Here is a 26,398-nt window from a genome sequence, read left to right on the forward strand (position 1 = left end):
AAAAAGACACCCTCCCCACCCCCACCCCCCAAAAAAAACCAAGAAATGCTTTTTAAAATAGAGTAACAAGCAATACAGGGGTAATGTCTTTAATCTTTAAAGAAACAATCTTTAGAGCATCTTAATTGAGTCTATAACTAAAAATCATTCAAAACTATGTGATAACTTATTTTGGAAGCTTACTTAGATATGTCTTTTTTTCCAGAGAGCAAAAAACTTGGATTTGGCAAGAGAACGATATATCAGCCAAGCCATCATACCATGGATTTGGCGCTGTGAAAACAGTTTACATGAAGATCATCTAAATAAAAAAATATGATCACTTTTCTCTCATTTCAAGGGCCACTGTTTATGTTTTAAGTCTAATACATAAAATCACTAAGGGAGAGTGTTCCTTGGTGGCCTGGCAGGTAAGGACTCAGCATCGTCACTGCTGTTGTTTGGATTACTGCTGTGGCTCAGGTTCGATCCCAGGCCCAGGAACTTCCAGATGCCGTGGGCATTGCCAAAAAAAAAAAAAAAATCGCTAAGGGATAGACATACTACTTTTATTTTTGTTTTTAATACCACATTAGAAAGTATATATTTGACTAATTATCTCTTTCTTCAATTTAGTTTCCATTTAATATTCTGTGCTCCTGCTATAGACAAAGTTAAAGGGGACCAAATATGTGGTGATTTACTGATTTCATTGTTTTAAACTCTGGTTATCTGTCAGTAGAGGTACTTTACCATACACTATAGCTTGGTTTCTTGCTCTAAGACCAATTTGCTATAAAACAGGGATCACCAAACTACAGTTCGTGGGCAAAATCTGGCCAGCTGCCTGTTTTTATAATGGCCCATAGGCAAAGAACAATTTTTGTTTGTAAATGGTTATATTTTAAATGATTATATAAATGCCTATAAAATACCTTTCATTTTGCTTCTTTGGCCAGCAAAGCCTAAAATATTCACTATCTGGCTTTTTAGGGAAAAAGTCTGCTGACCTCTGCAACAGAGTCCCAGTTATATTTATACCAAGACAAGCTATAGTTAATGAGAAGAGCATTCTATTTTGAAACATCTATGTTTATTTTCTAAGACATTTCCTTCTCATGCTTGATCTCAGCCCAGAAGTGAAAACCTGAGTCATATTTATTTACTCAAATTATAAGGATGCAAATCTATTAAAAAGTCATAGGAGCTCCCATCATGGCTCAGCAGTAATGAACCCGACTAGTCTTTATGAGGATGGGGGTTTGATCCCTGGCCTCGCTCAGTGGATTAAGGATCTGGCATTGCTGTGAGCTATGGTAGGTTGCAGACATGGCTCGGACCATGCATTACTGTGGCTGTGACATAGGCCTGTTAGCTATAGCTCTGATTCAACCCCTAGCCTGGGAACTCCCTTATACTATGGGTGTGGCCATAAAAAAAAAGACAAAAAATAAAAAAGTAAATAAAAAGTCATAACTTTGCATTACAAAGAACTGTTTTGATATTTTTACTAAATCTGTGTCAAAAATGGCTTAGCCATAAACTTTTTAGGTTTCATTAATAAAAATTAAATGTGGGGCAAAAAAGTTACGAGATCCACTGTATAATTCCTTATACAATTAAAGTACAGATCTAAGTACAGACTTTTACTATCTTAATTTTGGGACCATTCCTCTGACATATCAAACTAATCTAGGTTTCTAAAATGGTGACAAGGGCAGGGGGTGGGGGAGCTTTAAGATATGCATCCTTTTAGTTGGGCATTTCATCCAAGTGTGAAATGTATCCTTAGATTCTAAGAACCAAATGGTATGATTTTTTTATAACAGAGCTTTGGAATTCTTTGTCCCTTTGGAAATAGAAATTCTCAAAAACCATATCCCTACTTACAAGCTGGTAGATGATTCTTTTCAGGTTCTTAGGAAGCAAAATTTCTTAAAACTTTCTCTTTAGATTAAAAGTCAACATACCTATTCCTCCAAAATTTAGAAGATAAATGGGCAGTTATCTCAAGTAAGAAGAGCCTTTAGAAAGGTACAGAAAAGTATACTTTGCATAGATAGTTCATGATTTAATGAATATGGTGCTAAGGAAGTTAAAACTATCAAAATTACTTAACAAAAATCAGAAGGAAGATTTTCCATTATTTATAATTTTTTGGTAAATAGCTAGGAAAAAATAATGCAAATTTAAAAGGAAAACTTGATATAATTGTGAAGTAGTCTATAATCACTTTAGTATTACCTCAATATGTATAATTTGGTGTGTGTATGTATATATATAAAATATTATATTTAATTTCACATATTTACTGTTTTCCATATTCTTATAAATGGCTTGTGTATTTGTCCTCTCTTCTTCAATAAATTAGTTTTCTCAAAGGAAGGAATTATATTATTCTTCTGTTACTCTTAAGTTTACTACTATGTCCCACAGAATGAAACACGACAATATACAGAATGAACTAAACTGAGTATAAAGAATATTGAATAATATTTAGTTAAAAAAAAAAAAGCAGGGAAGCAAATGCAGACTCAGAGGTGGCTTCAAATCTGGCTCTAACCATGAGCACATGAATTTGAGTCCATGTGTGAAATAGGGTCACTTCCAGGCTGCGGCCCCTGATTATCCCACCTCCAAAAGATTCTGCTAGTTTAGTTCAGCACTGGGTTTCTTGGGTCATTAAGGCTATCAGAGGCCACTTTTGTGGCAGATCCAAACCTCAGGAACCCTTAAAACATATAAATCATCTAAGTATTATGAAAATGATAATGCTCAATCAAAAGATCCTCTAGTTTCTAGTAAGACAGCCAAAATAAAAACAATATGCTGAAAGATGTTCTGGATTCTCTAGGACCCGCCCTCTCCCAAAATCCTCCTTTCTCATTCATGTTTTACTACTGTGTGTAAAAAAAAAAAAATCTCCTTTGGTCTAGAATATAAAAAACCCCTCCTAAGCACCTCAGTTTCCTCAGCTATAAAGCAGACTAGGTGTAAGTGTTAAATAATTGGCCTGACTAGAAGCGGTAAATAATTATGATTTTTTTACAAGTGTCTATATTATTTTCTAGATATATACGATTTCTTATTTAAACAAACAGATCTGGTAAGTGACATGATGCTTTTTACTAGAAAGTGGATACTTAAATTATATTTTCAATTATGACCTTGTATGCTTTTTAGCTACGTAAGTACAGAAAAAAACAGGGACATATGTTTGCTTATATACTTAGAAAGCCATAAATGTACAAGCTTAAAATAATTATAGATGTTAGCTCTCCACCCTTGGTTTTAGAAACCATCAATTTGATTTTCAAATTGTGCCAATCTTATCTGCATATATCAAGTGGTGATAATACTCTAAAGGACTCACTCTGGATATAGAAAAAAATGACATTATGTTTTACTTATCCAAAATACATACTAAGAATATTGAAGCCAATGTGTGGCAGGTAAAGAGAAGATGTTTAATCTCTAAATACAAAGATAGGCAAAGATTACTTCCTCTACATTTGAAAACAGAGTCACTGCAAAGTAAACACCTTGACCAAGTATGACTAAAGGAATGTATGTAATTTTTTTTTTTTGGCCACCCCATGGCATATGGAGTTCCCACGCTAGGTATCAGATCTAAGCCACAGTTGTGACCTAAGCTGCAGCTGCAGCCACACCAGGTCCTTAATCCACTGTGCCAGGCCAAGGATTGAACCTTTGTCCCAATACTCCCAAAATGTACCTGATCCTGTTATGCCACAGTGGGAATTCTTACCTTTTTATAGTTAAGAAAAAACAATTTCACTGAACTGCTAGCTATAGTTCAGGAATTCTGCTTGTCCTCTGTTAGTCTTTATCCCTAGAGCTATTCTTACTGTAATTTCTTTTTAAGTCTAAGTAGCTACAGAGAATATCTTGGTTGCTTAATAAAGCTATCATTTATTCAGTGCTTCCAATTTGGACAGGTCTTAATTGGGATTTTTTTCCTAAATTCTGACAATAATTCTAGATAATCATAACCTGAGTTTTACACATAAGGGAACTGAAAGAGATATTAAGTAATGAGATATTAAGAGAATGTGATGTGAATGACTAAACAGCTGGTAAAGGGTAAAACCAGAATCCAAGTCATTATGACCGTGATTATTACATAATCTTGCCATTCTTTAATGGTAAATTAATCTTTTCCTTCTTTTTTTCACTTGACAGAAATATCAAAATATTTCATAAATAGCCAGTTTATTGAGCATAAAAGTAAGTGAGGGATTTCCTGCTGTGGCTCAGTGGTAACAACCCAACTAGTATCCATGAGGTTGTGGGTTTGATCCCTGTCCTCACTCAGTGGGTTAAGGATCTGGCATTGCCCTGAGCTGTGGTGTATAACACAGACGTGGCTAGGATCCCGAGTTGCTGACGCTATCGCATAGGTCAGCAGCTGCAGCTCAGATTTGACCCCTAGCCTGGGAACTTCTGTATACCATGGGTGTGTCTCTAAAAAGCACGAAAGAAAGAAAGAAAGAAAGGAAGGAAGGAAGGAAGGAAGGAGTGAAATGGTTCTTCACACCTGTGTAAACATTTTAAAGATAAAATCTGATTCTTTGGAAGAGGACATAACAAAATGAGATATGATGGCACTAGACACAAATTGTAGAAATAGTTTTAGAAAAGTATGGAATGCACTATACTTTAAAAGATTTACTTTACTAAAAAATTAAATATATCCTTATGAATATATGAAATGAAAAATGGAAAAAGTATATGAATATGTTAGCAATTTAATTTTATTATAGTTATAATATTTGTTATTTGCTGTGATTTTTCATTTTTGAAACTAAGTTGTTCAGTTTAGTAGAAATCAAAGAAAAACATGTCAAAGAGAGAACTACTATTAACACCACCTGAATCCAGCGTCACAAGAAAAGCACAAAAATTGAACACTAAAAAAAAAAAACCACTCAAAACTGGTAAAGGCCAGGGTGTCTACAGGACAATCTGACAACTAAATATAACCCTAACTTTATAACCTGTTGGTCATTCTTAACATTCCTTCTTCTTGATCTATAAATTGAGGAACAAGCCTTAGAGCTGAAGATACAGAACAAGGAGACTTTTTTTCTCCTCTTAAAGCACAATTTTCTCAAAGAATGTAATATGTGGGACCATTTACAGTTTAGAAAATTCTGTGAGTTTATACGACTGAAAACACCCTTAGAGGAAGTAAGGGTCAAAAACAGACTCCTTTAATGTGACCTGAAACAAAACCCTGTGAATTATATTTTTTATAGTTCATGTTGATTAAAAATTTACCAACCTATCACCAGGTGCTGCTCGATACCTTGCCCCTGGGATCAGGACTGGGTCATCATCACTGTCATCTGTGTCCTGGAGAGCAGAGTCTCTGGCCAATGTTTCCTCCTGAGCTGAAGGTCCAACGGCTTCGGTTTGTGCCTGAGGTTCAGGATGGCTGGTAGCACTTTCGGTGCTAGTTTGATCTGAAGTTCCTGGTTCCTTGTCTTGTTCAGACAAAGTGGATTCTTCTGGAACCCCACAAGGGCCATCAAGATTGAAGTCATTCCTTTCTCCTGAGCCAGAACCCAATGTCTCAGAAGTAAGTTTATCTGATTGTGCTGTTGGAAAACAAAGTAACAATTGGTTACTTCGGCAACACTAATTATTTAATCTAGTTTTAGAGCTGACAAAGACATTTTTTAAGATAAAGTCTAGATGGAGAAGAAAATTCCACAACACATCTATTTGGAAATGATCTTAGCTCTGGAGAGACTAACACAGATTAAGACTTATTATTTTCCTATGAATTACCTAAAGAGACCAAGACAACTCACCTATATCTATATGGTTCTGTACTGTGTTTTCTGCAGATGTACCCTCCTGAAGTGTCACATCCTCTGATGATTGTTCAAGAGATTCTGGGAATTAAACCAAATTATCATTAAATCCTAAATTTGAGGAAAATAAATACCAATTTAATACTCCAGTTTTCCTATGTATAAGCAGTTCTTAACCCCTTTTGGGTCACAGACACTTTTGACACTCACATAGGAGCGGAACCTCCCCGTCACCACTCCTTCCCCCAAGGTAAACACTCTGTATGTGCACACACAATTGTACAAACACTATCAGGGAAAGACGTGCAATTGTGCCCACGCCCCTTCCCAAAGCCTATCAAAGCATGGACCTTCATGAACTCTATATGAAGAACCTCTGCTTTAGATTATCCCTCACAACTGACATTCCTTAATCTTGCTTTTTTTCCCTAATCTTCATAAAATCTAAACTTAAAACTGAGTATTTTTCTGCCCCTTTATCATGCACTTGTTCTAATTTGAACTATCATCAACAAATAGTAAAGCTGACCCCACCATAAATTCTGTCAGGCCATTGAAAATACTTATTTTGGGATTTAATTTCAAGACGTGTGAAGGATCAGTATTTTTGTTCCTACCTGGACATCTGCTTACCAGACAGTTGTTTTACATACATTTAAATTCCTGTAAACTAAAAAAAAAAGGAGTTCCCATCGTGGTGCAGCAGAAACGAATCCGATGAGGAACCATGAGATTACAGGTTCAATCCCTGGCCTCACTCAGTGGGTTAAGGACCTGGCATTGCAGTGAGCTGTGATGTAGGTCACAGACACAGCTTGGATCTGCTGTTGCTGTGGCTCTGGTGCAGGCCGGTGGCTACAGTTCCGATTGGACCCCTACCCTGGGGAACCTCCATATGCAGCAGGTACAGCCCTAAAAAGACAAAAATAAATAAATAAACAAATTCCTATAAACTCTGTTATAATGAGGCATCTATCCATTTAATGAAAAAGAATCCATTTATTCCTCTTTTTTTTTTGGTCTTTTGTCCTTTTAGGGCCACACCCACGGTATATGGAGGTTCCCAGGCTAGAGGTCGAATTGGACCTGTTGCCGCCAGCCTACACCAGAGCCACAGCAACGCCAGATCTGAGCCGCATCTGCGACCTACACACAGCTCACGGCAAGGCAACACCAAATCCTTAACCCACTGAGCAAGGCCAGGGATTGAACCTGCAACCTTATGGTTCCTAGTTGGATTCGTTTCTGCAGCACCATGACAGGAACTCCATATTCCTTCATTTTCAAGTAATTTTTGAAAATCTACTGTGTTTTAGGCTGTCCTAGCCCCTAAATTTCATATGATTGCATAAAAATATTCTACAAAAGGGTTCTAAAAACATTCCCTAAATGGCATTTCCTGTAAGAAATAGGATTCATTCATAGCCTGTTCAGATTTTATTCCTTTTTTCCCCTCCATAAACCACCTATACTCTGAAAAAAAAATCAAGACAGATACTCTGGATTTCACTGCTAGGTATAAAAATGCTAAGGATAATTTGAACCAACATTTACATCTCACATATGTTCAGTACGATGACAATCTATCTTGGTAATTGCGTCCACAGAGAGGAACTGTGCTTCACTGTGATGTCCTATCTTAAATGCTTAAGGTCCTCACCTTTTGCATTTTCTGTTTGCTTATTAATAACAATGACTGTACTACTGGGGCAAAACTAATCTACTAAAAACAGGAAACAAAATTGCAGCACTGAGGTAACAGAAAATTAAGTAAACATCCAACACTGGGTTTTGTAATGACAAAAGCAAAATAACACCTTACTTATTTCAGTCTCTCCTTCTGGTGGTTGCATTGAACTCTGTGGGACCAAGGATTCCTCCTGATCCTCAGCTTTGCAGTGGCTTCCATTTCCTCTAGAACTTGAGGCAGTACTGCTCCTACCATCAAGACAAGATAAGTGATTCCATCAAGATGTTAATAAACATAAACTTAGGGTAATTTTATATTTTACAACTAGAGAAGTTGATAAAAAAAATTCAGACTACAAATAAAATATTTCATATGACTTATTATTTTAATAGTACCTGCAAAACATCACATAAAATCAAGGTGATTATTCTAATCCACTATAATCTTTTAAAAAGATTTAAAAACTTTAAGGATCACTTCTTCATTGTTTTGATGCTTTTATGATCTGGTACATATTTCTACAAGTCTCTCAACTGAATTTTAACTTAATCACATAATCTCTCTTCTCTTCTATGGTAGAGATGGTTCACCATATCCAAATCCTTAATTAATTTACAGGCTTTGAGCACATGCCCTTTTAGACTTTGTTGTTCTAGGCTACTTTTAAATTAATACTTGAAAAGAGGCCTGGAAATTTCTTAGGTCTTTGAACACAGTATGTGGATCACTGCCTGTTCTAGATAGTTGTTCAGATATGGCAAGTGATTGAGCACCACAGTTTTGTAGAAGAGAATAATGTTTTCTGTTTTAGTTTTAATACCTACCTGATGATGACCATAATTATGCTAGAATTTATGGCTAAAACAGAATCCCAGACCAATTTAAATAATTTTCAATGAACACTATGTGACAAATCATGACATATGTGTAAGAAGGAGACTGTTTGGGAAAGAAAATAGAGGAAAATGTATAACAATCTGACTAAGGTTAAAATTAAATTCACAGAAATCCAACAATTTCTTAAATTTAGTAGATGTGAACAAGAAAAAGAAACTGAACAGTTACAGTAACTTAAAAAACATTAATTATAGACAAAGAGCAGTGACTCAATAAACAACTCAAATTATCATGGAGTTTTTGCCCAACTTTTATAAAAACTCTTTTATGCTAATTGCAGAAGTCAATTTGACTTTTTTTTAAAAGGGCAAACATATCTAATATGCTTTTTAAAAGACTGTATATCTACATGGGTATATATGCAGAGAAAAATGTCAGAAAGCACATTCACCAACATTAAGTGTCATCTCAGTAGGACTACTGCAAGTGAATTTTTTCATATTTTTCTCTAGATTCTGATATATATATATATTTTTGCAATGAACATGTGTTTCTTTTTAACCAGAAATAATGTATAGCAATTTTGGTAAAGAGAAGCCAATGTGATAAATAAATCTTTTTTTCCACTGAGAAAGCTATAACACAGGTTTAAATGAAATGTGCAATGTATAATAGTTATGGTAATTAAAACATTAGGGCACTGATGTAGGAACAGAGAGTCATTAGTGGCAAAGACAAAGTAATCAAGTAAATACATTAAGCATGTGTTAACATGGCATTTCAAATCACAGATAAATAACTACATTGTTTGATAAATAGTACTGGGACAAAGGAAAAGCCATGTGGAAAAATAAACTATAAGCTCTACATCATACCTCATGGTAAAATAAACTGTAAAAGGATCAAACATGTATTTTTGATATAAAAATCACAGAACCGTAAGTGGAAAATAAGAAGAAATCTTCCCCTAATCCTGGGAAGGACAAGGAGCATGAGCTCACAGGCTGAAATCATAAAGTAAAACTACTGTAAGTAAAGTGAAAGACAACAAAACTGAGAAAAATATCTGGAGCAAATGAAAGACAAATGGTATTATCTCACTCAATTCTATTTTTTTTCTCTCACTCAATTCTATAATAAATAACTCTTACAAATCAATAAGAAAAAGATAAACACCACAGTAAAAAACTGGGTAAAGGATTTGAAAGGCAATTTACAAAAAATTACAGTTGTAGCTAACAATTAATTAAAGCCTATCATGTACCAGTCAATGTGCTAAGTGCATGTACTTTTCCTGCATGTTCTCATCTTCCCAACAAATCTTTGAAGTAGCTTCTATTAAATATGCCCATTTTCAGATGAGAAAACTGAGATTTAGAAAGGTTTAACAGCTGGTCAAGTTCAGAGTCCAAACTCTTGGTCAGGGTGTTCTATTGCCTTATCTATCATCAGAGAAATTAAAAAAAAAAGACACCATACTAGCATAGATGACAGAAGACTGCATACCTTTTTGAATATTTTTAACAAAAATACAGAATACTTTTGCAATCAGAAAAAAAAGCTAATTACTTTTCTGATAAAGAAATAAACTAGTGAAAAGAGAATGTAATTCATGGTCAATTTTTAAAGAAAGAAAAGTGGCATTCAAAAGAAGAGTGGGACTAAAGATTTTGGTCAAAAAAATGCTCAGATGAGATTCTTTATAAGAAATCAGCCCCTCTGTGCGGAAACATGAGAATAGAAAAGATAATAATAATGGCAATCTTCTCTGATCTTAAATTATGTATTAAGAAAAATGGCCATAGATGTCATGATTTTTAGAAGATGAGGTCAATTACTAGAGTAAATAAAGAAATTCTAATAACTGTACCTTCAAATACATATATCCAGAATCCAATCTCTTCTACTGTCTCCACTGCTCCCATTCTGGTCCAAGACAACACTACCTCTCAAGTTGCTTACTGCCAACGCCTTTTAACTGGTTTCCTGGCTTCTACCTAAGGCCTATTCTCTACACAGCAATTAGAGATATGCTTTATCATTTTAAAGATCCTCCTCACTTACCTGGTTGATCTTATCTGCTACAACTCTCTTCTTTGGTCACTGAACTCCAGTTTTGTGGGGTTTTTTTTTAAGATGCTTGAATATATTAAGACTGCTTCTACTTCAGAGTCTTTGTACTGGCTTTCTGCCTAGAATGCTCTTCCCCAAAATATATGTGGACTTCACTTCTTACCCTTCAAATTGTTCAAATGTCATCTTCTCAACAATGCCTAACACTTCCCTAGGCTTCCCAATCATCCACTCTATTTTCCTCCATAGCACTGAATACCAGCTAACATACTACACAATTTACTTATTTATTATGTTTACTGTCTGTCTCCCCCACCTAGAATGAAAGCTCAGATGGGGCAGGGATTGTCTACTTTTTTTTTCACTGATATATTCTCAGTGTCTTGGACAGTCTTTGGAACATACAATGTATTCAATAATATTTGAAAATCCTCTTTAATCAAAGATTTTAATATAAAAAACACACAGAAACACAAATGAAAACCAGTGAATTGGAATAAATACCATATATCAACATATAATTAATTATATATTAATAAACAATATATAACTGTATCATATATTATTTATATATGACATATTATATATTATACTAACATATAATATATAATAATATACAATTAGGTATGTTAATATATTAATTATACAGAAAAATTAATATATTACTTAAGTGATTAATATAATCACCATATATTAATCACACATTAGTATATAATTAATTATATATTAAGATGGATTATATTATCTATATATTAGTATAATAACAGTAACAAATACAAAATTTAAAGAATTTTGCAAAGAATTTAAGAAGCTCACATAACTATACTTTTTAATGTAAGATTTGCCTAGATTAGTGAGCAATAAACATAATCATAAGTGTCATTAAATCTATTCAACCATTAAATAAATATAAGGTTTAAGCACACTAGTAATCAAATAAAAATAATTTTTTAAAAAGTCAGTATATTAAACACTGGCCTGGAGACAGAAAAATGTATACCTTAATATGCTGTTAAGAGAAATGTAATGACAGATGATCTTTTTGAAAGTTAATTTTATAGTATCTTTTGACCTAAATATAGTTTATTTCTGGAAAGATATCCAAAATCAATAATCTTATTTTATTTTATTTTTTTAAGGGCCGCACCTGCGGCGTATGGAAGTTCCCAGGCTAGGGGTTGAATCAGAGTTGCAGCTGCCGGCCTACACCACAGCCACAGCTACATAGGATCTGAGCCACATCTGTGACCTACACCACAGCTCACAACAATGCCAGATCCTTAACCCATTGAGCAAGGCCAGAGATCGAACCTGCATCCTCAGAGATACTAGTCAGGTTCATTAACCCTGAGCCATGATGGAACTCCCCAAATCAATAATCTTAAATGTAAGAAAAAGCTTGTAAACAAAGATATTCACCGTAGTCTTATTTGGTAAGAATAAATAAATAAATTCACTGCCTAATTAAAGGGAAGTGGTTAAGTAAAAAACTATGGTATATTCACTTGATGGAATCTTTTATACAGCTGGTAAAATAATATCTATGAAAACTAAGGAGTAATGTGGGAACATTTATTATAAAGTTAACTCAAATAAATGCAGGGGAGAATTGAATATATTTGGTATGATTAAAATCATATTTTAAAACTCAAACCAAAAATATTACGTATATATACACATACACACACTGTACACATAGGACCAAGACTGCAAAAAGCTGCAAAATGTTAGCTTTATTAATTTTTGCACTAATAGTCTATAGGTGATTATTTTTATCTTTTGTATTTTCTATCAGAAGAAATATCACAGGACCAGCAATATCAGTATCACCTGGGAAGTTTCTAGAAATGCAAAGTCTCAGACCCCACCTCAACTCTGACAGTGGGGTCTAGTAATCTGTGTTTTAACAAGCTCCCCAAGTGATCCTGAAGCACACTAAAGTTTGAGAATCAATGCGTCATTGCAAAACAAAAGATAAAGATGATGAAGTGCTAACAGTAATATCTAATACAATCCTACAAAATGGCTAAGAACATCTTTACAAAAATATTAACTTACCATTCATCTGTAAAGTTCAGTTTTATTGTGCTTGTAGTTGTTCCTTCTGTGCTGTAGTGCAAACTTAAAACTGGTTCACCTGTCCCTGGTTTGGGGCTCAGCTTTTCATTATTGTTATCTGAAAATTGTGTTTAAAACATTTGAAAAAAGTCTCTGAAACCAATAAAAAGATGACATTTCCTAAAATTTTAAAACTTAAATTAGGTTGTCCTTGTCATAATTCTTTGTCACATCTGCTATGGTTCTCACTTAAAATTCCAAAGCAAGTGTTATAGAAACACTCCATATTGCAAAGTGGCACTGCATCAAATTCTGGTTTTGTGTACATGACTCCCTTTGATTTAGATGGAAATCACACACATTTGAGAACCATGTTAGGGAATCAAAGAATATTAACATGCAATGACATACTTTATAAACTGGTACTTTTATTTAATGGAATGCTCAGGATTTTATTTTTCAGTTGCTAGAGTATCAAGAATGACTAACACTGGCACCTTCGGAAACACTGAGAAGAAATAAGGGCTCCAAAAGAAGCCATTTGGTAAAAACTCTGCTGCAATGAAATGCTATCATATTCTTTCTGTTCTTTTGAATTCATAGACTATAATCTAGGGAGGGACTACAGCCTGTACTCTATTGGGAAGGCGGCAGAGAAGAAAATTTATTATGCTGTGTTATTTTCTAAAACTCTTTTTGTTATTAAGATCACATGTTTTGGTATAGTCCATCTTCTCCCCCTGACTCACCTTGCAAAAAAATCTGTTTTCTAAATTATGGAAATGGCAATACCACCTTAAGAGTCCACAAATGATGTCCACAATATATATCCATCTCAACATACAAAATCTTTGCCAAATGGCAAATAAAACCAAGAAACTCTACAGAAATTGATACAGAATACTTTAAAGTCACCTCTCCCTTCCCCCACAAAATGAGAACATGGATATCCAAAGATAAAATTTAACAGGACTTTAAAGGTTTTCCTTTTTATGATGAGTAACAGCTTAGGGGAACATTAAAATGTATAGGGAATAAAAACTGCTTAATAATCAAACATGTAACATTTCTGCCAGTTGCTTACAGAAAGAAAACTTCTGTGACATAATTGCTTTCTGGATACAAGTTCAAGGACTTGATATACTACTACTAAAAATAAGATTTCTGTCTAGAAAACAGTAACAACAAAAGCAGTAATAACTTAATAAAATCAAAATTACTCAGGATTTTTGGTTATTAGATTTACTTTATATTGCAATGAAGGATTTAATTCTTTCTGCATTCCTCTTGAAGACACTGGAGCACTTATTAAAAGAGAATCTGATAGAATCTCTGCTCCAGCTTTTATCCTGTGAGAGGAGAATTAATAAGACTTAAAAATACAGAACTATAGCAGAAAGGAAAAAAGATTCTCTCCGAGAGATGAGAGGCCAAGCTGATAAAACTCAGGAGCACCAATTCTTATGTCTTTACTTCTAACTCATGAGAAATCTCCTATAAGATTAATTTGAGGGGAAAAAAAGTGGGTATCAATTATAAAGCTGCCCTATTAAATGGTAAAGTCACTTTGTTTCTGTATTACTGTTGTTATGTCTATGTTCTTGATATAAACAGCCGCTGGAAAAAAAAATTAACAATCCATTACAATTTTCAAAGATTCAGTATTATAATCAATGTTTCAGAGGACATATTTTACCAAATGGGATTCTGATAAAATAAATGAATTAATAGATCTTTAGCTTACATAAAATTATCAAGAATGGGACTTTTAAAATATCTATCCTACCCTTGCCAGTCTTTGAAAACTTTGCTATTACTCATTTGTTCACATATAGTTTTCCCTTATTTTTTAGTTATGTTGCTGAAACTTCTGTCCCACTGCTGCCAAAATCATAGTCATCCTTAGGAATCTGCAGTTGGTGGAGACAAACAGCTGAAATATTCGATGACCAAAGAAACTAAGAGGTAACACTGGGACTACTTCTTTCATTATTTCTCACAACATTTTATAAAGTGCCTTGCTACTTATTTTCTTTTAAAGTAAAGAAGGAATAAAAAACAAAAGCAGGCCTGAGAGAATTGGAGGACTGAATTTCTTAGATCTACCTTGGTCAGGAGTTTAAGTTTTAAGAAGCCATTTAAATGTTGTATCTTGGAGAAAGCTATAGATATCTGCATGCTATGACTATAGGAATATAATAGACAAAGGGCTTTGAGTAGACAAAGATCTAAGAGATCAGAATGGAGTAGAAAACATCTACCAACCTCCAAGGGCATTCCCAAACTCCAAAAGCAAGAAGCTTCCTGAGAGGATCAATGTTAATTAAAACCTTCTTCCTAGGTAATCTACCACCAAATTATTATTTAACCTCTCTTTAATATAATCTACATGTTGTAAAGCATGTAAAACACAGCAGCATTCATTTAATTTATAAATTAACTATAGTTGATAGAATTTGTTCATTTAAGTTGTCAATGAAGTCACTGGCCTCGAGTAGAATTGGCCCATCACTATATTTCTGTTAGCTACAAAAACTTCAGGCCCCCAAGTCCATCTATTTCCTTGCAGACTGCACATAAATAATGTCTCTGGCAGAAACACAATACTGTGTAGAACCTGGTTTCTTGAGGTATTAATGGGAGATTTTTTTTTTTATTAAATGTGAGGTTTACAATTCATTTCCTAGTCTTGTTCAATTCTACTCTTCCTAGCTTAATACTCTTCTTCTTGATCATATACTACCTGTCAAACTGAACTGTCTCAGAAATGTAGATCCTTGGCTTACTGGCAAATTAATTAACAAACTGAGTCCGATAAATGCTTATTTTTAGCTAAAAAGGTCTACAAAAATCTACTTTAAAGAACTAAAAAATTACAGAGTTCCCTCTGTGGTGCAATGGGATCAGTGGCATCTCTGGAGCCCTGGGATAGTTTCAATCCCTGGCCTGACAAAACAGGCTAAGGATCTATCTGGTGTTGCCATGGCTGTGGCATAGATTGCAACTGTGGCTTGGATCTGATTCCTGGCCGGGAAACTCTATATGCTTCAGAACAGCCCAAAAAAGGAAAGAAAAAAAAAAGAAAGGAAAGGAAAGGAGAGAGGAAGGGAGGGAAGAAAGACAGAGAGAGAGAGAGAGAGGAAAGAGAGAGAGGAAAGAGGGAAAGAGAGAGAGAGAGAGGGAGGGAGGGAGAGAGAGAGAGAGAGAGAGAGAGAGAAAGAAAGAAAGAACGAACGAACGAAAAGAAAGAAGAAGGAAGGAAGGAAGGAAGGAAGGAAGGAAGGAAGGAAGAAAGAAAGAAAGAAAGAAAGAAAGAAAGAAAGAAAGAAAGAAAGAAAGAAAGAGAAAGAAAGAGAGAAAGAAAGGAAGAAAGAGGGTGTTCCGGTCATGGCACAGTGGAAACGAGTCTGACTAGGAACCATGAAGTTGCAGGTTCGATCCCCAGCCTCACTCAGTGGGTTAAGGATCCGGTGTCCTTGTCATGAGCTGTGGTATAGGTGGTAGATGCAGCTCAGATCTGGTGGTGTTGTGGCCCTGGCATAAGCTGGCAGCTACAGCTCCAATTCGACCCCTAGCCTGAGAACCTCTTCCACATGCCACAGGTGTAGCCTTAAAAAGACAAAGGAAGAAAGGAAGGAAGGAAAATTTTAAACATATTTGTTTTATTTTTACTTTATTTGAAAAAATACTTGTAACCATTTTAATTTTCCCTAACTTGTTCTATGTGTTAAAAGCTGGATCAGCAAACACATTCTAAAAACTATATTATTCAAAGCCTTACCTCATAATGCACAAAAATATATCACTGAAATATATTGCTTAACAAGTAGAGAGTTTAAGAGCACTGAGATTTTAGAAAACCCAATCATTGACTTTATATAGAAAGCACCATCATGATAGTAACTAAAATTTATTAAGCATTGCTATGTCCTAGGATATATTAAGTATCCTTTGTAAAACCATATTACTATCTCTATTTTATATATGAGGAAACTGATGATAGATTCTTTATCTCTAGTTACCTAAGTCTCTTTCTATATAAAGATCCTACTTAATACACTATCTTGGAAATAACTTGAATCTAAAGTAGAAAATAAGATGGCTTGAATGACTTTTAATTAAGAAATATCAATTGTTGGTATTGTTATTTCTCAGAAATGATGCATAAGTCATATCAGCAACTTTAATATAACTGAGCGACGTTCTGGTAGCTCTGGTAGCAAACCGTTACTTTGGTACCAGAGTATTGGAAACTATGCTCTATCTTTTCAGGACAGATCGAACTGCTTCTTCTCCCTCTCAAAAACACTGCAGGGGTCTAAAATTAACTGTCATGCACTCAGCCCAATGCAGTGTAGCGGGGGGGGGGGGGGGGGGGGGATCACTTTTAACTTGTTTGACACTGCTAGTTTTTAAAAATGCATTCATATTGCTTTGTAATTTAACTATTAAGAATAACTAATGATGCTAGTAGCTTAGAGTGGCCTCGATCTAGACAAACTATCACCTATTTAAAACACATGCTTCATGATGGAGGCTAATGTGAGAAAAAGAGTGTATATATCTGTGTGTGACTGGGTCAATTTGCTGTACAGTAAAAAATTGATAGAACACTGTAAATCAATTATAATAGAAAAACAAAAATCATTATAAAAAGTAAAACATGCTTCAGAAGCACAGACATAATCACATAAAAATCAAGTCAATATATTGTAAAAGACTTTTGTTTTTCAGATTTGGAAGTCAAGAGTCAATAACATGAGATTGTGGAAAGCACACTTAAATAGTCTTTCCAGAAAGAACCCTCAGAAAAAAAAATCACAGAATGGGATGGAATATAATCTGAAGGCAACTTGTTTGAACATTATTTAATCTGTGCATTTCAATTATGACATTATAACCACTTGTGGTTCTTAAAAAACATGCTCAATATAGTCCAAAATATGCTATCGTGATAACTAGGTTTGTGTATCATCTAAATATTTATATAAGCTTTTGGACTTTTAGCTAGGATGTCCCTGAAGACCTATCCTATATGTAAATTTAAACAAAGTAATCAAAATGAAGACAATTAAGTAGAACATGGCCATAATAATTTGTTTAGAGCCACTAGGCCCAATATCTTCTCTCTTGTCCGCTCACTATTATAACTGTACAATCAACCATTAATCACCTGTAGTAGCTTAGATAAACTGAGATCATATGGAAATAATATATTTTTTGCCTCAGAAATTTTCTATTACACAATTAACTTGTCAACATTTTCCTTCCATTATGCCAAATGTTTAAAATCAAAATCAAATCTAAAAGGAAGCAAAACACATGACAAAATCCTCTGAAAAAATGTTGACATATCAATGATAAAGCTCAACTATCTCTCCAAATTTTGCACCCCAACTTGCCTAGCATACACAGAAGGAAAGGTGAATTTCTCAAGTATAAATTCTAGACCAAGGCAAAATTTCCACTTTTATAGGCCTCTGCCTTTCAATCCAGTGAAACTGCTCTCACTAATGAGATTGATAACCTTCCTAATGATTAATTTAGTGGAGAATTTTTAGAACCCAGCAGACAACTCTCTTATATTTGAAATTTTCTTTTATCTCATGATGTCATACCACTCTATTTTCCCTATTATTTCTCTCTGTAGTTGTTACTTCTGTAACAGTTCTCCTCTAGTAAAATCTTTAATTCTGGAGGTTTTTTTTTTTTCTTTTTTTTTTCTGATTTTTTTGGAGACGTTTTAGAGGTCTCACTTTTTACACTAATCCTAGTTGATTTCACCTATTTTCATGGCTTCAATTATCATTTACATGCAGAAAGTTCTCCAATTAACTTTTCTAGCTCTGACATCTTTGCCAAGTTGCATGACATACAATCAAATATCCAACAGACTTTTCCACAGGTAATTGAAATTCAACATATTCAAAACCAAGCTTCCGATCTCCACCTCCTTCTACATACACATCCTCTCCCACATCTTCTTCCTTTGTTTTTTTGTTTGTTTGTTTGTTTTTTGGTCTCTTTGTCTTTTCTAGGGCCCCACTCGCGGCATATGGAGATTCCCAGGCTAGGCTAGGGGTCTAAATTGGATCTGCAGCCACTGGCCTACGCCACAGCCACGGCAACGCACGGGATCCAAGCCGAGTCTGTGACCTACACCACAGCTCATGGCAACGCTAGGGATTGAACCCACAACCTCATGGTTCCTAGTCAGATTTGTTAACCACTGAGCCACTAAGGGAACTCCTCTTCTTCCTTTTCTAGGGCTATCTATTTCAGGAAGTATCCATTCATGTAATTGTACTCAGTCAAAACTTTGGAGTTACTCTTGCTGCACTAGAAATGTCACCTGCTAATCTCTTTCATTGCCTCCCCCAAATCAATACAGATAAACATATAATCTAAGTCAAAATCCTGCATTTACAATATAAAAACAGACTTAAAAACAGCCTGGACCTGCCACTGCCAAATCATCCCCATATAGAAATTTTGGAGTTGTCACTTCAATTTATTCTCTGGACTCCACCTCAATTGTTTGTCTCATTCATCAAATTCTGTATATTCTACATTCTAAGTATTTCTCGAGTTTCTTCACATCTCTACCTTAATTCCATCATCAGGTCAAAATCCTAATTATCAGGAGAACCTCATAAGTGATTTAATTTCTAATCAATCCTTTATACTCTATTCGGATCAGGCCCTATTCTGTATTTTTAAATCCTTCATTAGCTATCTACTGTTCCTTTTTTTTTTTTTTTTTTCCTTAGGGCCACACCCAAGGCATATTAAGTTCCCAGGCTAGGGGTCAAATCGGAGCTGTAGCTGCTGGCCTACATAACAGCCACAGCAATGTGGTATCCGAGCTGCGTCTTCAACCTACACCATAGCTCATGGCAATGCCCATTCCTTAACCCACTGAGCAAGGCCAGGGATTGAACTAAAGTTCTCATGGATACTAGGCAGGTTTGTTACCGCTGAACCATGATGGGAACTCCAGCTTCCTACTGTTCTTAAAAGAAATATAAAACCTCTAAAAGTCTAAAAGGTCCTTCTCAATCTGGACTCTACCCATCTCTCGAAGCCAAAGCACACTCTAGCCATGCTGGGATTCTTCTGGTCATTCTAATGTGATTATCTCAGAGCCTCTGCACATGCTATTTACGATCCCCTTTACTTCCTTCTCTGTTGACCTAACTTACCCATACTCATCTTTCAGATTGCAGCTAAAATGTCTCATCCTGAGGAATGCCTTATTTGGCCCCTTACCAGAAGAGATAAGACCTCACTCTTACACGTTCCCTGTGAACCTTATTTCCTGTTTTGTAATACTCATGGCACATATTAATTCTTTTCATCATCTGTCTTTAGTGTTAGATGAGGCAAAGCACAGTAGTTATGACCGCAGACACTGGAACCAGTCTGCTTGGGTATGAATCATATTTCTAACACAGATGCATAGTGCGTGACCTTAGACAACTTTCTTAACCTCTCTTTACCTCAGCTTTCTCATCTGAAAAAAGGGGATAATAATGCTACCTGCTGCATAAGATTGTAATGAGGATTAAGTAAATTAACATTTAAAAATTGTTCAAAGTAATGTTTGGCACAAAGAAAACGCAGTGTTAAGTGTCCAAGTTGTTATTATGGTTAATCAACTCTATTATTGTTGTTGCTGTTGTTACTATTAATCGACTCTATCTTTTAAGCACAGGGAGGATTGGCTTTATTCATTTGTGCATCCTGGTGCTGGGCCCAGTATTTGCCTAAAAGTAACAGGCATCTAAATATAAAGTGAATTAATGAAACAGACATACAAATATGGCTCCACCACTTAACCACAGGTTAAGTATTCAGATGTTTCTTGGAGTCCTGTTCCTTCATCAGTAAAATGAGGACCATATTAGTATTCACCTCACTAAATTGCAAAGATAATATATGTAAAATCCTTAACACAATGCCAGCCACATACTAAATATCAGTAAATTTCAGGTTTTTTTTGGCTTTTGGGTTTTTTTTAGGGCCACTCTCTCAGCATATGGAGATTTCCAGGCTAGGGGTTGAATAGGAGCTATGGCTGCCGGCATACACCACAACCACAGCAACACCAGATCCGAGCCACATCTGCGACCTACACCACAGCTCATGACAACGCCAGATCCTAAACCACTGAGCGAGGCCAGTGACTGAACCCACAAACTCATGGTTCCTAGTCAGATTCGTTTCGGCTGCACCACAACAGGAACTCCTCAGTTATTTTTATTATAGACAATTCTGAGTTAGAAAACAATTTAACTAGATATATAGATATTGATTTGGTTAGCAGGAGAGTGAAACAAGTGAGCATGTTCAATAAAAACTATAGTGTTTAATTTCCAAAGATCAAATATATCACTAATTGCAAGATTCTAAACTTAATAGTTGGATAAAAGAGGACTAGCTACTTCATTCTAAACAATGAAGTAATAACTAGTTCTAAGGAATACAAAAAATCTAGAATGAAGCTTTTTTCCCTACAATTTAAAATACTGTATTTACAGATATATTCCATTGTGATGGATACTGAACTTATATTTTGCATCAATAGAGCAAATTTCAATAATTAGATATTTAATAAAAATTAGAGTTGTCAAAGTACATTTAATGGCAATTTAAAATACTGCCTGATGTAATACTGTCAAATGATACCACTAAAACAAAATTTCAAGTTGGTGACAGTGTATAATCTTAAGGGAATATTTATGTAATATATGACAGATCAAATTTCCCCATTCCCAATCTACCCTAGCAGAATTAGTAAAGTCTATTTCACTGGTTTTTGACCATCCACAAGTCCCTTTCTGTAAGTAAATATTTTATTCATGTCAAAAGAAGTCTGCTTATATAAAATCATACATAATAGATAACTAGCATTTACATTTCTAAGGCCTACAAATTAGCATTTTTATTTCTTTAAATCTAGAATAGAAAACGAGTGTCTGACAGATGTACAACTGCCTATAGGTGTACATTTCAAATTTAATAGCATTATCAACTTCCATTTAATGATCAGTATAAAGAATACAAAGCAACTACGAGTTCCCTTCGTGGCTCAGTGGTTAACGAATCTGACTAGGAACCACGAGGTTGCAGGTTCAATCCCTGGCCTTGCTCAGTGGGTTGAGAATCTGGCATTGCCGTGAGCTGTGGTGTAGGTCACAGATGTGGCTTGGATCCCGCGTTGCTGTGGCCCTGGCATAGGCCGGTGGCTACAGCTCCGATTAGACCCCTAGCCTGGGAACCTCCACATGCTGCAGGTTTGGCCCCAGAAAAAACAAAAAGGACCAAAAAAAAAAAAAAAAAAAAAAGAATACAAAGCAACTTGCTTTAATCATGGCCAAAATTTAAACTCAGGTAAAATTATGTTCTTATACCCTCTCAAAAGTTAAATGTTAATGTAATAGCTTTCTATTGTTATTGTTAATAAAAGAAGGGGGAATTTCTGGTCTAAATATTTTTAACAGGAAAAATTTGTTAGTTTTAGTAGTAGGCAAGAGAAATACGTCAGAGAAGATTTTCCCTTAAAGTACAGTAGTTATAACAGAGATATAAATAAAAGGAAAAACAAATATACTCATTAACTGTATTCTTATTTCTCTATCACTTATTTCTTTAGAAAATATTTTGAGGAGTTCCCTTCGTGGCTCAGTGGTTAATGAATCTGACTAGGAACCATGAGGTTGCAGGTTCGATCCCTGGCCTTGCTCAGTGGATTAAGGATCTGGCATTGCCGTGAGCTGTGCTGTGGGTCGCAGATGAGGCTCCGATCCCGCGTTGCTATGACTCTGGCGTAGGCAGGTGACTACAGCTCCGATTAGACCCCTAGCCTAGGAACCTCCATATGCCGCAGGAGCGGCCCTTGGAAAAGGCAAAAAGTCAAAAAAAAAAATTTTTTTTTTTTGATAAAACACAATTAAAACTATTGAGGCAGCAAGGCAGCTCCATTATGATCTTAAAGTTTAGACTGAACATTTTAGACTAAATGTGCTTTTTCAAAAATTCAAGATAAACAAAAACACTGATTGCAATTAATCAGTTTAATAATGTATATAATTATTGAAAAAAAATTTTTTCAGTGACAGATGTCAATTACAACTTAAAAAATTTTGCTAGTAACATTTTTATCCTGGTAATCCCTCAAAATAAAGAAAGAAATCTATGACCTACTATGTGAAATTAAATTATGCAACACTTAAAAGCACTTGGACACCTGGGAAGATGAATACTGCCAGGTGAGGGTAAAACTGAATTATCAATTAAAAACATATTAATGTCTCTTTAAAAATATGAAAGAAAAATTTTAAATATGCTTAAAATAATAATCATTAGAGACATATTAAAAAAAACCTTATTAAGTGTACTACTTTTTCCATTCTATGGGATAGAATGGAGAGTAAGGGTCTTGACAAAGATTAAAACTTGAAATATAGCATATCTGGTGATATCAATTATCCCCTAGTATCAGTTATCCCCTATAACTTTAACCTTTTCCACAAAGAGTCTAAGAGTCTTATTCTATAAACATGCTATGTTTGAAATTACAACCGCCCCTTAGACATTGCCTTTCTTCTGTCTTTACATTCTTTTTTTTTTTTTTTTTCCGGTCTTTTTGTCTTTTTAGGGCCACACCCAAGGCATATGGAGGTTCCCAGGCTAGGGGTTGAATGGTAGCTACAGCTGCTGGCCTGTAACACAGCCACAGCAACACCAGACCCAAGCAGAATCTGTGACCTACACCACAGCTCACGGCAGCGCCGGATCTGTAACCCACTGAGCATGGCCAGGGATCAAACCCACAACCTCATGGTTCCTAGTTGGATTTGTTTCCCCTGCACAGGGGAACTCCTCTTCTGTCTTTTCATTCTTAATTGAGCTTATTGAAAGAGTGATCTACATATCATTGCCTCCACTTTTATTTTTTCACTCTTTCTTCTCAAACCACTGTTATCTGGCTTCTGCCTCCATATACCACAGACCTGCAGTGCCAAAGCAATCAGTAACTCACATACTGCCAGGTTAAAAAACATTTCTCTGTCCTTTGCATATTTGACATCACTGCTTCACAACACACTGCTGACCAGCTCCTCTGTGACCTTTTCTTTTCCCCTGGTTTTGGATATGACATTCTTTCTGCCTTGCCTATTTCTCTGATCATTCCTTTTCTGACTTCTGAGCCAGATCCTTTTGTCTCTTGCTTCTCGTGCAGACTTTCCTTCTTTATCTTCTTTTCCTTAACAATCTCAGTTTCAACTGTTACCTGTAAATTGACGATTCCTCATTTTTATCTCCACCTCAGACTTCTCTGGTGACAGCGATCCATCTGTCCATGCTATTTCTCCATTTGGATATCCATAGGTACTTCAAACTCAACATATCAAGAAAATCTCATGTATCTTTTTCCCCTTATAACCTGCTGTTTCTGCTGAAATCCCTATCTTGGTTCATAGTATTTCCACCATCCTATCAAGATACTTGGATATCCTTCTTTCATTTCTAAAAACTATTCAAAGTCCTATCCATTCTATGTCTGAAATATTAAAAAAAAAAAAAAAAAAGTCTGTCCATTCTTCTCATTTCCCACTGCTACCACCTTAGATTGGATCCCTCATAATCTCTCACTTGGCCTACAGTAAGTAATAGCCTCGGATGCGGTGTTGCTGTGTTTAACTTTACTCTCTCCCAACCAACCATCCATATAGCACTGCCAAAATGATCTAAGACATAAATCTGGTTGTATTTCTCCCAAGCTGTAATAATTTCTATAGCATCCCACTGCTTAAGGAATTAATTTACTCACTCATTCAACAAATATTTACTAATGAAAACAGATATGGTGTTAGGCATTGAATATATTACAGTGAAGAAAAACATTTACAGAATACAGAGAAAGATCGGTATTAAACAATCAAATAAAATGTATGATTATAAATTCTGACAAATGCAATGAAGGAAAATAGTTCGCAAAGAGAAAGAGAACTACTTCAGATTAGAATGTCATATTAATTTTAGCAAAGTTAACACCTAAGTGAGATTTGATGAGTAGAAGCTGCTGAAGGGAAAAGCATTTTTGGTGGAGGGAACAGCATAGACAAGAGATCTAAGAGGGAAACAAGCTTAGAGTGTTAGAAGAATTGCAAGGCCTAATTGGCAAGAGCTTAGTGCGTGCGGGAAGGGGACGGGTCACATAGGCTCTACAAGCCGAGGTATGGATTTAAATTGTTTTAAGGACAAAGGGACAATTTAAAAGTTTTAGGCAGATGAATGACATGATTAGTTTACATTTTAAAGAGTTCATTCTGGCTGCTGGTAGAGAATAGACTATAGCCTGAGTGGATGTGAGGAGACCAGCTAAGAGGTTATTTCATTAGACCAGGTGAGAAAGACAGTAATGGGAAGTTTCTGTTAACTTTTACAGTAGAAGTTATCTTTAGGTAATATAAGCTTATAATACAGAAATCCCCAGTATTTTAAAAAATAATCCTGCTGAACAAAAAGCCATGTTTAAAAGCTTAGGATTTAAATTCATCTGGATATAGTGTCATTAGAATGTTTCTGCTCAGAGAACTTATTACAAAATTATACTGATTATTATGATGTGCTATTCAGTATCTGACCTTTTATATAACATCTCTACTTATATGACTAAAAGGCATACTTTACATGGCCAGAAACCTAAAGAACCTTTTGATTTCTGCCTCTGAACTAGTCTGCCCTTGTAAATGGCATCATCCCGTTATATAGGCACTCATGCCAAACATCTGGGAGTTATCTTTTATTCATCTCTTTCGGTCATAACCCATATCATATGTAAATTAATTACCAACTTAAAATATAATATTCAATATAATTTTGTGAAAATTATTCTATGAGATTAAATAAAATATGAATCTGGCTACAAACTCTCTGGTAGTATTTACATTCATATAGCCTTAACCAAAAAAAGATTATTTGATTAGAGAGCAATTTTAAACAGTAGTATGATATAATATGGTGTTATGACTTTGTTTTACACCTTAAGGTAATTATTCTTCACTGTTAATACGTTTACAATGAATGTATCAAGATAAAACATGCATAATGTCTTAGTTCTCAAATTGATATACCAATTCATTCATTCGTTCTCAAGAACAGAAAACCTATAGCAAATAACTTGTCATCTCAGGTCTATAAAGAATAATTTAAGATTAGATGTACATAAGGAGTTTCTAACTTGTTTCAAAATTACTTTCTGAAAATTCTCCAAAAAGATAAATTAAGATCTATTTCACACTAAATAGGTACTTCAGAAGTATTTCACTTCCTTAATACTGTTGACTAATGAATCATCCTACACATGTAAACTTTCAGGCAACTAAAGCTTATGGCTTTAGTGCTGAGTTATTCTTCTTTAACTTTTGAAAAATACTTGTAAAATCTGTCTCATCAGACTCTGCTCAAAGTTTCAAAGTTGACTCTATATACCTCTTCTACCTCAAAAGTACAAGTGGAAGGGGACTTTCCTTTTTATTTTCCTTTCTTTTTTTTTTTTTTTTTTTTTTTTGGCTTCACCACGGCATATGGAAGTTCCCGGGCCAGGGATCAAACCTGAACCACAGCAGTGACCCAAGCCATTGCAGGGACAGTGCCAGACCCTTAACCCACTGAGCCACAAGAGAACTTCCAGTTTTCCCTTTTCACTGGGGGCACTGGAGCTTATCTCTGCATTCATAATTGTATTCCATAAAATTAAAGCTGTCAGTTTAACTACCAGATAAGTGAGACATCAAAGTATCATTACTACAGCCAATGTCATAATACAGAATATTTCCATGTTCAAATAACTCATTCTAAATTAGCCACTACATAATATGCTAACCTTACACCCACAGTTTCTACACAATTT

General features: G+C 35.1%; 1 protein-coding gene across 1 annotated transcript in view; it reads right to left on the reverse strand.

Annotated features, from left to right (window-relative positions):
- DCAF6 (DDB1 and CUL4 associated factor 6) overlaps positions 1-26,398 on the reverse strand; it is a 165,152-nt gene that overhangs the window by 33,886 nt on the left and 104,868 nt on the right. Inside the window, 4 exon segments of the mRNA XM_047783996.1 lie at positions 5,285-5,600; positions 5,817-5,900; positions 7,642-7,757; positions 12,478-12,595. Of these exon segments, the coding sequence (XP_047639952.1) occupies positions 5,285-5,600; positions 5,817-5,900; positions 7,642-7,757; positions 12,478-12,595 (634 nt within the window).

This window comes from Phacochoerus africanus, chromosome 6, assembly GCF_016906955.1.
Source record: "Phacochoerus africanus isolate WHEZ1 chromosome 6, ROS_Pafr_v1, whole genome shotgun sequence".
Taxonomy (NCBI): Eukaryota; Metazoa; Chordata; class Mammalia; order Artiodactyla; family Suidae; genus Phacochoerus; species Phacochoerus africanus.